The following is a 14,568-nucleotide window of genomic DNA, read 5'->3' on the forward strand; positions in this document are numbered from 1 at the left end:
AATTCTCTGCCTCAGAGAGTAGTAATGGTGAACTTTGTCATTACTTTTAATATGGGCTAGATATATTCCTAATGGATAAGGATATGCAGGGTTATGGTGGGTGTATCACGCACTATAGTTAAAAAAAAGAGGAATAAACTTAATGGCCAACATTCACAACAGATAAAATTAGTCCTAAAAATAATCCAGTTTAGGAGACCACTAATAGGTTGAACTCGATGGACAAATTGTCTTTTTTCAACCTCAGAAACTATTTTACTATGATATATATACATACAAACTTTTTGAATCTACTTCCTGGTTCTTACTCAGACAACTTGACTCTGCCCCCTACCCATGAATGACGCACATTAGATTCTTCAATTTGAACCGTGGCCTTTATGAAGTTCTGGATTTACATGCCACACTCCAGATATATTATTTGTATCGTCTTCACCTCTCCTGTCTGTGTCCTATGTCTGTTCCCTGATGCTTGCTTCCTTTCTTTTCCTCACCTTCTTTACTTTCTCTACTCCATTATGTGGGTTTATTGCTGTGTTTACTGTGTTTTACGGGACATATTATTATTTGAGCCTATACTGGGATTTGAGTACTGTTATTCGGCTTTCTTTGTCGAAAGGAGGTACCCCAAAATGTTCCTGATGTGAACCCCTCATCATTTTCCTGTGTACACTCTTGACATTGCCTAAAATTAAAGATTATATGACAACTGCTCGATATGATTTGTATATTTGGTCTCTATTATTGTAAATGTCCTTTTTGCACTTTGTGTTACCTTTTCTGAATGCAAACCCTTGTGAGATGTTTGACATTTTTCTATGTATGTTCTGCAAACTTCTAATAAAGTCATTAAAAAACTCAAAAGATAATGGTCAAATTGAATGTTTATTGAATATAGCAGAGTTTGATCTACTTTTTAAATCGTATATCTCAAATATATGCATATTTATTTAGGTCAATGGGGCTTGTTTTTTTATACAAACAAAACAAATATTTTTTCTTACCTCACTTTATAACTTTTCCATTCCCTTTAGTAATGAGGTTGCCACTGCTGATGATCTTTGGTCTCACAGGTAATGCTAGAATATCCTTGCTCTAAAAATACTGAGTTGGTTTTTGTGTAAAACATTTCCCACACCCAGAGCAGGGAAATGGCTTCTAACCTGTGTGACATCTCTGATGTGTAACTAGCTGTGATTTCGATATAAAGCATTTTCCACATTTAGAATATGGAAATGGTCTCTCATTTGTTTATTCTATCATGTGCAAGAACAGTTGATTTGTGGGCAAAATATTTCCCACACTCAGAGCATGGAAATGGTTTCTCACCTGTGTGACTTCTCTCATGTACAACAAGCTGTGATTTGTGTGTAAAACATTTCCCACACTCAGAGCATTAAAATAGGTTATCACCAGTGTGATGTCTCTGATGTGTAACAAGATGTGATATCTCTGTGAAACATTTCCCACATTCAGAGCAAGAAAATGGCCTCTCACTTGTGTGCCTTCTCTGATGTCTAACAAGAGTTGATTTTTGTGCAAAACATTTCCCACACTCAGAGCATGAAAATGGCTTCTCTCCTGTGTGACTTCTCTGATGTTCAATAAGAGCTGATTTCTGATTAAAACACTTCCCACATTCCAAGCAGGAAAATGGCCTCTCACCTGTGTGACTTCTCTGATGTCTTAGAAGATCTGTTTTGTGTGCAAAACATTTTCCACACTCAGAGCATGAAAATGGTTTCTCACCTGTATGACTTCTCTGATGTGTAACAAGATATGATTTCTCTGTAAAACATTTCCCACACTCAGAGCATGAAAATGGCTTCTCACCTGTGTGACTTCTCTTATGCACAACAAGATATGATTTACTTGCAAACACATTCCCACACTCAGAGCATGGAAATGGTTTCTCACCTGTGTGACTTCTCTCATGTCTAACAAGATTTGATTTCTGTGTAAAACATTTTCCACACCGAGAGCATGGAAATGGTTTCTCACCTGTGTGACTTCTCTCATGTCTAACAAGGTATGATTTGAGTGTAAAACATTTGTCACACTCAGAACATGGGAATGGCCTCTCACCTGTCTGAGGTGGCTGATGGGTAATAAGCTTTGTGCTCTGTGTAAAACATTTGGCATCTACAGAACTGGTAAACATCCTATCTACTCTAAGAGCTGTGATGGATGGACCAATATCTGAAGTATCAGGAGAACATTCCTCATGACTAGCGGTAACAGATGATATATCTGCAGTGTGAGGTACTGGATGTAGAACTGGGATCACAGGGTTTTCTTCCAGAGATTCTTGTGTGATATCTTCAATTTCACAATCTAGAGATACACTGTGACGTTCAGCCAATATAATTCTTCTGCAACATCCATCTACAAAAAAAAAAAATACACATACGCAAAATATGTTACCGGAGGAACTACACAGCAGCCATAACTAGGGGGTTATATCCTCTACCCCATGAGAGGTTAAATTTCACATCACCAGAAGGTCTATTACTGAACTCCTCTATACCATCCTTATCTGAAGTGACTTCCGAAGCTGGTTCTAACAAATATAAACACATAGAAGGGAGGGATATACAAAATTATCAGGTAACATAATTTGTTCTTTTTCAGACTCCATGACTAATGGGATAAACCAAAGGAGTTCTAGGAGTTTGAGAGAGAACTGAAAGCATTCACCTCCCTATCAGTATGGGTGGTCTATACAGCTCTATGTGCTGCAAGGCCTGGATCTCTAGTATTGTTCTTGCCGATGTTACCGCAAGTAGATATATAATTTTAAGTGTAAGGTCTATTAGAGGAATCTCTTGTAAAGGGTGAAAATGGTCTTCTTCGGCCAGCGCCTGCAGCACCAGGATGAGATCCTATGGAGCTATAAAATGATTTCAGGCATCTTAGCTGCAAGGAAATAATCCTCCTGATTAATTCATCAGATAAGGAGAGTTATGGTAGACTTACCTTTGTTAACTCTATTTCTTCGAGGTCCATTTCTTCGAGGTCCATAGGGTTCCACAGATATAACATAAGGGGTTAAGCCTTTTCAGATATCCCAGGATGCTCTGGTCCTCCCTATAACCCCGCCCCCTTTCTCAGGTCAGTTTTGGTAACAAGCCCGAAGCAGGAAGCAGAGAGAAGGAAGACATGGTACACAGAAGAACACACTCTCACAGACAGGAGAAGGGAACCAGTGACCAAAGCCACAAACCCATAGAGACCAGGTGCATCAGGGTGGGCGCCCAGTGGACCCTATGTACCTCGAAGAAAGAGTTAACAAAGGAAAGTCTACCATAACTCTCCTTTTCTTCTTCGGGTTCCATAGGGATCCACAGTGGTAACATGAAGGATATCCTAAAGCGGTACTTCAAGGGTGGGGATGTGCCTCAGTGGATAATAGTATCCGGTGTCCAAATTAAGCATCCTAGGAGGCGAATGTATCAAAGTCATAGAACCTAAGAAAGGTGTGGATAGAAGACCACATAGCCGCCTTGCACAATTGTTTAGATGACGCACCACGACACACCGCCCATGAGGGTCCGAAAGACCGAGTAGAATGCGCAGAGACAGAAGCTGGGATTTGAAGGCCAGCTTGAGAGTATGCTTGTCCAATTGCCATTCTAACCCATCTGGCCAGAGTCTGATTATTAGCTGGCCAACCACATTTGTGAAAGCCATAAAGGATGAAGAGGGAGGCCGCTCTCCTTAACAACCTGGTTCGGTCAACATAGCAAGGGCACGAACCATATCCTAAAACCACTCTGTAGTTGAAATATCCAAATTAAACAGGAGAATACCTGTACAGCTCTGTCCAGATGAAAAATCGGGAAAGGAGGGCAGAAGGAGAGAGTGCCCAAGTCAGACACCCGCCTGGCCGATGCAATGGCTAACAGAAATAAGGTTTAGCAGTAAGCCATTTCAGGTCAACTGTTTCCAAAACTTCAAAAGAAGTCCATTGGAGGGCATCCAGATCCACAGATAGATCCCACTAAGCCCCAGGAGGAACGTAGGGAGGCTGTACCCAGATAACGCCCTGGAGGAAGGTACGGACATTTGGCAGTGGAGAAATCCTGCGTCGAAACCATAAAAAGCAGATATATGCACTCAGAGAAGCCAGACGAAGACCGAGGCTCAATCCACATTGTAGTCAGGTCAGAATCCTAGAGATCCAGAAAACAAGAGGATCATAGTGTATGGAAGCAAAATATGCCGTATCCGGTAGTAGATGCGTGCAGAGGCCGACTTGCAGGCCTTAAGTATGGTTTGCACTACTGGGCGAGAAAAGCCTTTCACCCTTTATATGGAAGTTCCAAGAGCCACGCCGTCAAAGACAGGTGTGGCAGGTCCGGTTGCACACATGGTCCTTCAGACAAGAGGTCTTGGTGTAGTGGAAGTGGAGCTGACACTGAGAGGCCTTGCAGGTCCAAGAATAAATGGCATCTAGGCCACGCTGTGGCTACTACAATGAGGTTGCCTCCTTCCTGTTTCAGTTTCCTTAGGACCCTTGGCAGAAGGGACACTGGAGATGTACATGAGACGTAAGGTTCACTTGATGGAGTGTTAGGGTCTCCTGCCCTGTGCTGCCACGTCGTCATGGCAACCGGGAGACAAGTGCTAGTGGAGTAACCTGAGCGCAGCTGATACTCCGGTTCGGGTCTTTTGCTGTGCAGTGGTTATAGGCTCTGTGCACAGCAGGGGATCCGGTGCTGGTTTTTGTGCTCACAGTCTGTGAGGTCTGAGTGGGGCGTGGACAGCACCTGCTTTATAAGGCCTCTTTTCAGAGTAAGCAGATGCTGCTGAATCTTTGTTGGTTAGTCAGTTCATGAAAGTTAGCCAGTACTGTGTAGCTTTGTATTTGTTTGTTGCTTACTGCAAATAGGCCTGGGGATTTGGTATTACACTCTGCCAATCCAGACCTAGCAGTAAGACTGGAGTCAGTCGTTTAGCTTGCTGGGGTTCTGTTACTACTCTGTGAACTTAGCAAGTTTGCGGCTGTATTCTAAGACTTGCCTGCCTAAATCCTGTCTCACTGTGCTAGGTGTCAGGGGTCAGTTTAGTGGCAGTAAGCTAAAACCTGTGCACTGCAAGTGAGAATTAGGATTGTGGAGATTCTCCTTGTGTCTATCATTCCATCTCTGACCAAGGAGTTTACTGCCACACCCGTTGGTAACCCTTTAGGGTTTTGCTGTTGCCCTTAGCAACAGCATTTCGGGTTCTCTACGTATTAAAACACAACATCTTGCTTTTCCATCTGTGCAGTTCTAATACAAGGGAGATACCCAGTTCCTTAGCCTCTGGGCTTCTCTGTTCACTTTGTGTGTATTTTGTTACCCTATCACCTTCTGTGTACGTTATGTCATATTCCCCAGTTTGTCTGTGAGTCCATTTGTTTCGCATAACAGTTCAAACACCAGTACATTCCTGCAGACACTGGAGTGCATAACAGTTCTGACACCAGTACTTTCCTGCAGGCACTGGTGTGCATAACATATTCAGCAGCCCAATACTCCTGTTGAAATTTTGTGGGAATATGGAGCATACCCCTCAAAATACGTTGCAACAGGTGGTCGATCAGGTGCAGGTCCTGACCCGACAATTTAATGTTTTGTCCATTAAAATGCACACCTCCCAGGCTGCTGGCGGAGCTCCCGCAGCAGCAGCACCTGCAGGGGTTAAGGAGCCGAAAGTAAATCTCCCGGATCGTTTTTCTGGAGATCGCTCGCAGTTCTTTTGTTTCAAGGAGAGCTGCAAGCTATACTTCCGGCTTAGGCCTCAGTCTTCTGGGTCGGAGATTCAGCGGGTGGGCATAGTGATTTCCTTGCTACAAGGAGACCCACAGGTCTGGGCATATGGGTTGCAGCCTGACTGTCCGTCGCTTAAAAGTGTTGATGCTTTTTTTACGGCACTGGGCATGTTGTATGATGACCCTGACAAGACGGCCTCAGCCGAGGCTCAGATTTCGATCCTTAAGCAAGGGCGAAGGCCAGTTGAGGTTTACTGTACGGAGTTTCGGAGGTTGGCCCATGATACCCAGTGGAATGACCCAGCCCTGAGACACCAGTACCGAAGAGGTCTTTCTAACCAGATAAAGGACCAACTGGTACAATATCCCTTGCCTGATAGCTTGGATCAGCTCATGCAGTTATCCATCCGGGTGGATAGACGGCTGAGAGAGCGTAGGCTTGAAAGGGAGACTGAGATTTCCTTCCTTCCCAAGGGAACCTCGGACTCTGAGGAATTTTCTGAGGAGCCTATGCAGATTGGGGCTACCCGCCTCTCCTCGCGTGAGAAGACGCGGAGGAGACAGCAGGGGTTGTGTTTGTACTGTGGGAATAAAGGTCATGTGGTAGTATCATGCCCAGAAAAGCCGGAAAACTTCAGGGCCTGAGGGTGATGGGAAATATCCTGTCAGGCCAGAAGTCAGAATTTCCCAAGAAGACTTTTATCATTCCGGTGACCTTGAAGATCCTCGGTCAAACTGTCAAGACTGAGGCCTTTGTGGACAGTGGGGCCGACGGGGTTTTTATGGACCGCCAATTCGCCCTGAAACACTCTGTTCCCTTAGTACCCTTGGCATCGGAAATTGAGATTTGTGGGTTAAACGGGGAACCATTATCCCAAGGTAAAATTACCTCTTGCACTAGCCAGATTTCTTTGTTTATTGGAGCCACACACTCTGAAAAATTGTCCTTTTATGTGACTGTCTGTACTTTTGCCCCATTGGTGTTGGGGTTACCTTGGTTAAGGGCCCACAATCCTCAATTTGACTGGGTCTCTGGGGAGATTCTTAGTTGGGGTACTGATTGTTTCAGGAGTTGCTTGAGCCTTCCAGTCAGGCTCTCGCAGCTAAATTTGCCAGGATTGCCAGGGTGTTATGCAGATTTTGCGGACGTGTTCTCCAAAAAAGTTGCAGAGGTACTACCTCCCCATCGCCCCTATGACTGTGCCATTGATTTGTTGCCAAATGCTAAGCTTCCCAAGAGCAGGTTGTACTCCCTGTCACGTCCTGAGACTCAGGCTATGGCAGAGTACATTCAGGAGAACTTGGCTAAGGGATTTATCAGACCTTCACAGTCTCCAGTTGGGTCGGGGTTCTTCTTCGTGGGTAAAAAGGACGGTTCGTTGCGACCCTGCATCGACTTCAGGGAATTGAACCGTATCACAATTAAAAACTCATACCCACTGCCTCTCATTTCGGTCTTGTTTGACCAGCTTCGTACTGCCACCATTTTTTCTAAGATTGACCTACGCGGTGCGTACAATCTAATCCGAATAAGAGAGGGGGATGAATGGAAGACTGCCTTTAATACCCACTCAGGGCATTATGAATATTTGGTGATGCCTTTTGGGCTCTGTAATGCCCCGGCAGTCTTCCAGGATTTCATGAATGATGTGCTCAGGGAATATTTGGATAGATTCTTAGTTGTATACTTAGATGACATCCTAATCTTCTCCCATTCCCTGGAGGAACATCGGAAGCATGTACGCTTAGTCCTCCAGAAACTCAGAGACCACCGGCTTGGGGCGAAGCTGGAGAAGTGCGAATTTGAAGTTCAGCAAATCGCATTTCTAGGATATATTATCTCCCCAGAAGGTTTCCAAATGGAGGGTTCCAAGGTACAGGCAGTCCTGGATTGGGTGCAGCCCACTAGTTTGAAGGCGCTTCAGCGTTTCCTGGGCTTTGCGAATTTTTATAGACGATTTATCGCTGGATTTTCGTCTATAGTGGCGCCCTTGGTGGCACTCACTAAGAAAGGGGCGGATGTTGCTCACTGGTCTTGTGAGGCTAAAGCGGCTTTTGCCCGTCTCAAAAGGGCATTTGTTTCGGCCAAGGTGCTGCGACACCCAGATCCAGAGCGTCCTTTTGTGGTGGAGGTGGATGCCTCTGAGATGGGTATTGGGGCAGTGCTTTCTCAGATGGGAGTGTCTGATAATCGCCTTCATCCCTGTGCTTACTTTTCCCGTAAATTTTCGCCTGCCGAGATGAATTATGACGTGGGTAACCGGGAATTGTTGGCTATTAAGGATGCACTCGAGGAGTGGAGACACTGGCTTGAGGGGGCTAAGTTTGTGGTCTCAATTCTCACTGACCATAAGAATCTGGCATATTTAGAGTCAGCGAAGCGTCTCAATGCCAGGCAGGCACGATGGGCTTTGTTTTTTGCTCGCTTTAATTTTTTGATAACATATCGCCCTGGGTCAAAAAACATCAAGGCTGATGCGCTCTCGCGGAGTTTTGCTCCAATCCAGGAGACCACCGAGGAGCCGTTGCCCATTGTTTCCCCATCATGTATTAAAGTGGGCATTACCCAGGACCTCTTATCATTAGTCCTTAGAGCACAGGAGCAGGCTCCTCCAGACCTTCCGGTAGGTCTTTTGTTTGTGCCTCCTAGGTTAAGACAGCGAGTGTTTCTGGAATTCCATGCCAAGAAGTCGGCAGGTCACCCGGGTATTGCCAGAACTCGGGAGTTGCTATCTAGGGCGGTGTGGTGGCCCTCGGTGGCTAAGGATGTGGATCAGTGGGTTCGGGCATGTGACATCTGTGCCCGAAATAAGACTCCTAGAGGGGTTCCTGTTGGCCCATTACATCCACTCTCTATCCCATCTAAGCCATGGACCCACATTTCAATGGATTTTGTGGTGGACTTGCCCAAATCCTCGGGGATGACAGCCATCTGGGTTGTCGTTGACAGGTTTTCGAAGATGGCGCACTTCGTTCCACTGGTTGGGCTGCCATCGGCCAGACGCCTGTCTGAATTATTTATGCTGCATGTTGTGCGTCTCCACGGGTTGCCACTTGATGTGGTCTCTGACCGCGGATCCCAGTTTGTGGCCAAATTCAGGAGGGCATTTTGTTCCGATCTCCAGATTTCTGTCAGCTTGTCGTCAGGCTACCATCCGCAGTCTAATGGGCAGACTGAAAGGGTGAACCAGTCCTTGGAGCAGTTCCTCAGGTGTTATGTCTCCAAGTGTCAGACTGACTGGGTTGCTCATCTGTCCATGGCGGAGTTTGCCTATAACAACGCGGCTCACTCTGCTACAGGGATCTCTCCCTTCCTTTGTGTGTATGGGCATCATCCTAAGGCCAATTCTTTTGACCCCCTGGACTCCACGCCTGGTGGTTCCTCTGTGGTTTCGGTCCTTAGAGGTATTTGGAGGAAAGTGAAGAAAGCCCTTGTGTCTGTGTCATTAGTGACCAAAAGGGTTTTTGATAAGCGGAAAAGACCCTGCAGCTTCAAATTAGGAGACTTCGTCTGGTTGTCTACCAAGAATTTGAAGTTGAGACAGCCATCTCATAAGTTAGGCCCCCGGTTCATCGGCCCTTATAAGATCACCAGGGTTATCAATCCGGTGGCATTTCAGTTAGATCTGCCCCGTTCTTTGGGTATCAATAAAACATTTCATTGTTCCCTTTTAAAACGGGCGATTAGTAATCCTTCTTCCAGTGGAAGACCTTCCCCTCTTCTGATACGTGGCCAGAGGGAGTTTGTTGTTGAAAGGATTCTTGACTCCAAGGTGGTTCGGGGTCGGCTGTCATTTTTGGTGCACTGGAAGGGGTATGGCCCGGAGGAGCGGTCGTGGGTGCGCAGTTGTGATCTTCATGCCCCCAGACTGATACGCTCTTTCTTCTCGCAGTTCCCCGATAAACCCGGTGGTAGGGGTTCTTTGACCCCTCGTCAGAGGGGGGGTACTGTTAGGGTCTCCTGCCCTGTGCTGCCACGTCGTCATGGCAACCGGGAGACAAGTGCTAGTGGAGTAACCTGAGCGCAGCTGATACTCCGGTTCGGGTCTTTTGCTGTGCAGTGGTTATAGGCTCTGTGCACAGCAGGGGATCCGGTGCTGGTTTTTGTGCTCACAGTCTGTGAGGTCTGAGTGGGGCGTGGACAGCACCTGCTTTATAAGGCCTCTTTTCAGAGTAAGCAGATGCTGCTGAATCTTTGTTGGTTAGTCAGTTCATGAAAGTTAGCCAGTACTGTGTAGCTTTGTATTTGTTTGTTGCTTACTGCAAATAGGCCTGGGGATTTGGTATTACACTCTGCCAATCCAGACCTAGCAGTAAGACTGGAGTCAGTCGTTTAGCTTGCTGGGGTTCTGTTACTACTCTGTGAACTTAGCAAGTTTGCGGCTGTATTCTAAGACTTGCCTGCCTAAATCCTGTCTCACTGTGCTAGGTGTCAGGGGTCAGTTTAGTGGCAGTAAGCTAAAACCTGTGCACTGCAAGTGAGAATTAGGATTGTGGAGATTCTCCTTGTGTCTATCATTCCATCTCTGACCAAGGAGTTTACTGCCACACCCGTTGGTAACCCTTTAGGGTTTTGCTGTTGCCCTTAGCAACAGCATTTCGGGTTCTCTACGTATTAAAACACAACATCTTGCTTTTCCATCTGTGCAGTTCTAATACAAGGGAGATACCCAGTTCCTTAGCCTCTGGGCTTCTCTGTTCACTTTGTGTGTATTTTGTTACCCTATCACCTTCTGTGTACGTTATGTCATATTCCCCAGTTTGTCTGTGAGTCCATTTGTTTCGCATAACAGTTCAAACACCAGTACATTCCTGCAGACACTGGAGTGCATAACAGTTCTGACACCAGTACTTTCCTGCAGGCACTGGTGTGCATAACATGGAGAAAGCGTCTATGAATGCTGCTTGTGGATCCCTAGATCGGGAACAGTGGAACCTTGTGGTTGTAGCATGAGGCCATGAGGTAAACATCTTGGAGACCCCACTTCTCTACAAGAAGTTGGAAGACTTCTGGATGAAGGTACCATTCTCCTGCATGAACCTCCTGGTGACTGAGGAAATCGGCTTCCCAGTTGATGGTTCCTGGAATATAGATGGCAGAGATGGCTGGAAGGTGACGTTCCGGCCACGTGAGAATGCGGGCCACTTCCTGCAATGCCATCTGGCTGCGAGTGCCGCCCTGGTAACTGGGATAAACCAATGCTGTGGCATTATCGGACTGAATCTGAACAGGTCTGCCGTAAAAGGACATTTTGCACCAGAGGTAAGTGACGAATCACGCTTCCGTCTGGCAGTCAGATGGGCGAGTCTGGGTTTTGGCGGATGCCAGGAGAACATTACTTGCCTGGCTGCATTATGCCAACTGTGAAGTTTAGTGGAGGGGGGATAATGATATGGGGCTGTTTTTCAGGGTTTGAGCTAGGCCCCTTATCTCCAGTGAAGGGCATTCTTAATGCTTCAGCATACGAAGACATTTTGGACAATGTTATGCTTCCAACTCTGTGGCAACAGTTTGGGGAAGGCCCTTTTCTATTCCAACATGACTGTGCCTCAGTACACAAAGCAAGGACTATAAAGACATGGGGGGGTCATTCCAACCTGATCGCACGCTGCCATTTTTCGCAGCGAACAGGTCACTACTGCGCATGCGTATGCAATGCGCAGGCGCGTCATATGGGTACAAAGCAGTTCGTTGCTGAGCGAAGAATTTAATGAAGAATCCATTCGCACAGCCGATCGCAAGGAGACTGACAGGATGAGAGCATTTGTGGGTGTCAACTGACCGTTTTCTGGGAGTGTTTGGAAAAACGCAGGCGTGTCCAAGCGTTTGCAGGGCGGGTGTCTGACGTCAATTCCGGGACCAGACAGGCTGAAGTGATCGCAGCGGCTGAGTAAGTTCAGACCTACTCAGAAACTGCACAAAATGTTTTTGCAGGGCACGGCTGCACAGACGTTCGCACATTTGCTAAGCGAAAATACACTCCCCTGTGGGCGGCGACTATGCGTTTGCACGGCTGCTAAAAACAGCTAGCGAGCGATCAACTCGGAATGACCCTCATGGTTTGGTGTTGAAGAACGTGACTGGCCCGTACAGAGCCCTGACTTCAACCCCATCGAGCACCTTTGGGATGAACTGGAACAGAGATTACGAGCCAGGCCTTCTCATCCAACATCAGTGACTGACCTCATAAATGCTCTACAGAATGAATGGGCACAAATTCCCACAGAAACACTCCAATATCCTGTGGAAAGCCTTCAAAGAAGAGTGGAGCAATTATAGCTGCAAAAGGGGACCAACTCCATATTAAAGTATATGTATATGAATACAATGTCATTACAGTCCCTGTTGGTGTAATGGTCAGGCGTCCGAATACTTTTGTCCATATAGTGTATATACTTCATGACTGGAGGAGTGTGGATTAATAGATAATGTATTTGTCAAGTCAATATGTCGACAGACATTAGGTCGACAGTGCTTAAGGTCAATAAGTACAATAGGATGATATGAAAATGGTCGACAATTTTTATTTTAGGACCAAACCTAACTTTCCCCCTAGTGTCTAACCCTAACCATCCCCTTCCATAGTCTAACCCTACACCTAGTGCCTAACCCTAACCATCCCCTTCCGTAATCTAACCCTACACCTAGTGCCTAACCCTAACCATCCCCTTCCGTAGTCTAACCCTATACCTAGTGCCTAACCCTAACCATCCCCTTCCATAGTCTACCCCTACACCTAGTGCCTAACCCTAACCATCCCCTTCCATAGCCTTACCCTACACCTAGTGCCTAACCCTAACCATCCCCTTCCATAGTTTAACCCTACACCTAGTGCCTAATCCTAACCATCCCCTTCCATAGTCTAACCCTATACCTAGTGCCTAACCATCCCCTTCCATAGTCTACCCCTACACCTAGTGCCTAACCCTAACCATCCCCTTCCATAGCCTTACCCTACACCTAATGCCTAACCCTAACCATCCCCTTCCATAGTCTAACCCTACACCTAGTGCCTAATCCGAACCATCCCCTTCCATAGTCTAACCCTACACCTAGTGCCTAATCCTAACCATCCCCTTCCATAGTCTAACCCTACACCTAGTGCCTAATCCTAACCATCCCCTTCCATAGTCTTACCCTACACCTAGTGCCTAACCCTAACATCCCCTTCCACAGTCTTACCCTACACCTAGTGCCTAACCCTAACTATCCCCTTCCATAGTCTAACCCTACACCTAGTGCCTAATCCTAACCATCCCCTTCCATAGTCTTACCCTACACCTAGTGCCTAACCCTAACCATCCCCTTCTATAGTCTTACCCTACACCTAGTGCCTAACCCTAACCATCCCCTTCCATAGTCTTAGCCTACACCTAGTGCCTAACCCTAACCATCCCCTTCCATAGTCTTAGCCTACACCTAGTGCCTAACCCTAACCATCCCCTTCCATAGTCTTAGCCTACACCTAGTACCTAACCCTAACCATCCCCTTCCATAGTCTTACCCTACACCTAGTGCCTAACCATCCCCTTCTGCAGTCTAAACCTACACCTAGGGCCTAACCCTAACCATCCCCTTCCATAGTCTTACCCTACACCTAGTGCCTAACCATCCCCTTCTGCAGTCTAAACCTACACCTAGTGCCTAACCCTAACCATCCCCTTCCATAGTCTTACCCTACACCTAGTGCCTAATCCTAACCATCCCCTTCCATAGTCTAACCCTACACCTACTGCCTAATCCTAACCATCCCCTTCCATAGTCTAACCGTACACCTAGTGCCTAACCCTAACCATCCCCTTCCATAGTCTAACCCTACACCCGGTGCCTAACCCTAACCATCCCCTTCCATAGTCTAACCCTACACCTAGTCCCTAACCATCCCCTTCCATAGTCTAACCCTACACCTAGTGCCTAACCCTAACCATCCCCTTCCATAGTCTAACCCTACACCTAATGCCTAACCATCCCCTTCCATAGTCTAACCCTACACCTAGTGACTAACCCTAACCATCCCCTTCCATAGTCTAACCCTACACCTAGTGCCTAACCCTAACCATCCCCTTCCATAGTCTTACCCTACACCTAGTGCCTAACCCTAACCATCCCCTTCCATAGTCTTACCCTACACCTAGTGCCTAACCCTAACCATCCCCTTCCACAGTCTTACCCTACACCTAGTGCCTAACCCTAACCATCCCCTTCCATAGTCTAACCCTACACCTAGTGCCTAACCCTAACCATCCCCTAACCCTACACCTAGTGCCGAACCGTAACCATCCCCTTCCATAGTCTTACCCTACACCTAGTGCCTAACCCTCCCCTTCTGTAGTCTAACCCTACACCTAGTGCCTAACCCTAACCATCCCCTTCCATAGTCTAACCCTACACCTAGTGCCTAATCCTAACCATCCCCTTCCATAGTCTTGCCCTACACCTAGTGCCTAATCCTAACATCCCCTTCCATAGTCTAACCCTACACCTAATGCCTAACCATCCCCTTCCATAGTCTAACCCTACACCTAGTGACTAACCCTAACCATCCCCTTCCATAGTCTAACCCTACACCTAGTGCCTAACCCTAACCACCCCCTTCCATAGTCTTACCCTACACCTAGTGCCTAACCCTAACCATCCCCTTCCATAGTCTTACCCTACACCTAGTGCCTAACCCTAACCATCCCCTTCCATAGTCTAACCCTACACCTAGTGCCGAACCGTAACCATCCCCTTCCATAGTCTTACCCTACACCTAGTGCCTAACCCTAACCATCCCCTTCCGTAGTCTAACCCTACACCTAGTGCCTAACCC

At 46.7% G+C, this 14,568-nt stretch overlaps 1 protein-coding gene across 1 annotated transcript in view; it reads right to left on the reverse strand.

The window, feature by feature from the left end:
* Positions 1-866: 866 nt before the first annotated feature.
* The window catches only part of LOC135054543 (zinc finger protein 436-like), a 46,973-nt gene continuing 33,271 nt past the window's right edge, over positions 867-14,568 (reverse strand). Inside the window, exon 7 of the mRNA XM_063957688.1 lies at positions 867-2,385. Coding sequence (XP_063813758.1) covers positions 1,397-2,385 — 989 coding nt within the window. The 3' untranslated portion in view covers positions 867-1,396. The remainder of the gene's footprint in view (positions 2,386-14,568) is intronic.

The sequence above is a fragment of the Pseudophryne corroboree genome, chromosome 3, assembly GCF_028390025.1.
Source record: "Pseudophryne corroboree isolate aPseCor3 chromosome 3, aPseCor3.hap2, whole genome shotgun sequence".
Lineage (NCBI taxonomy): Eukaryota > Metazoa > Chordata > Amphibia > Anura > Myobatrachidae > Pseudophryne > Pseudophryne corroboree.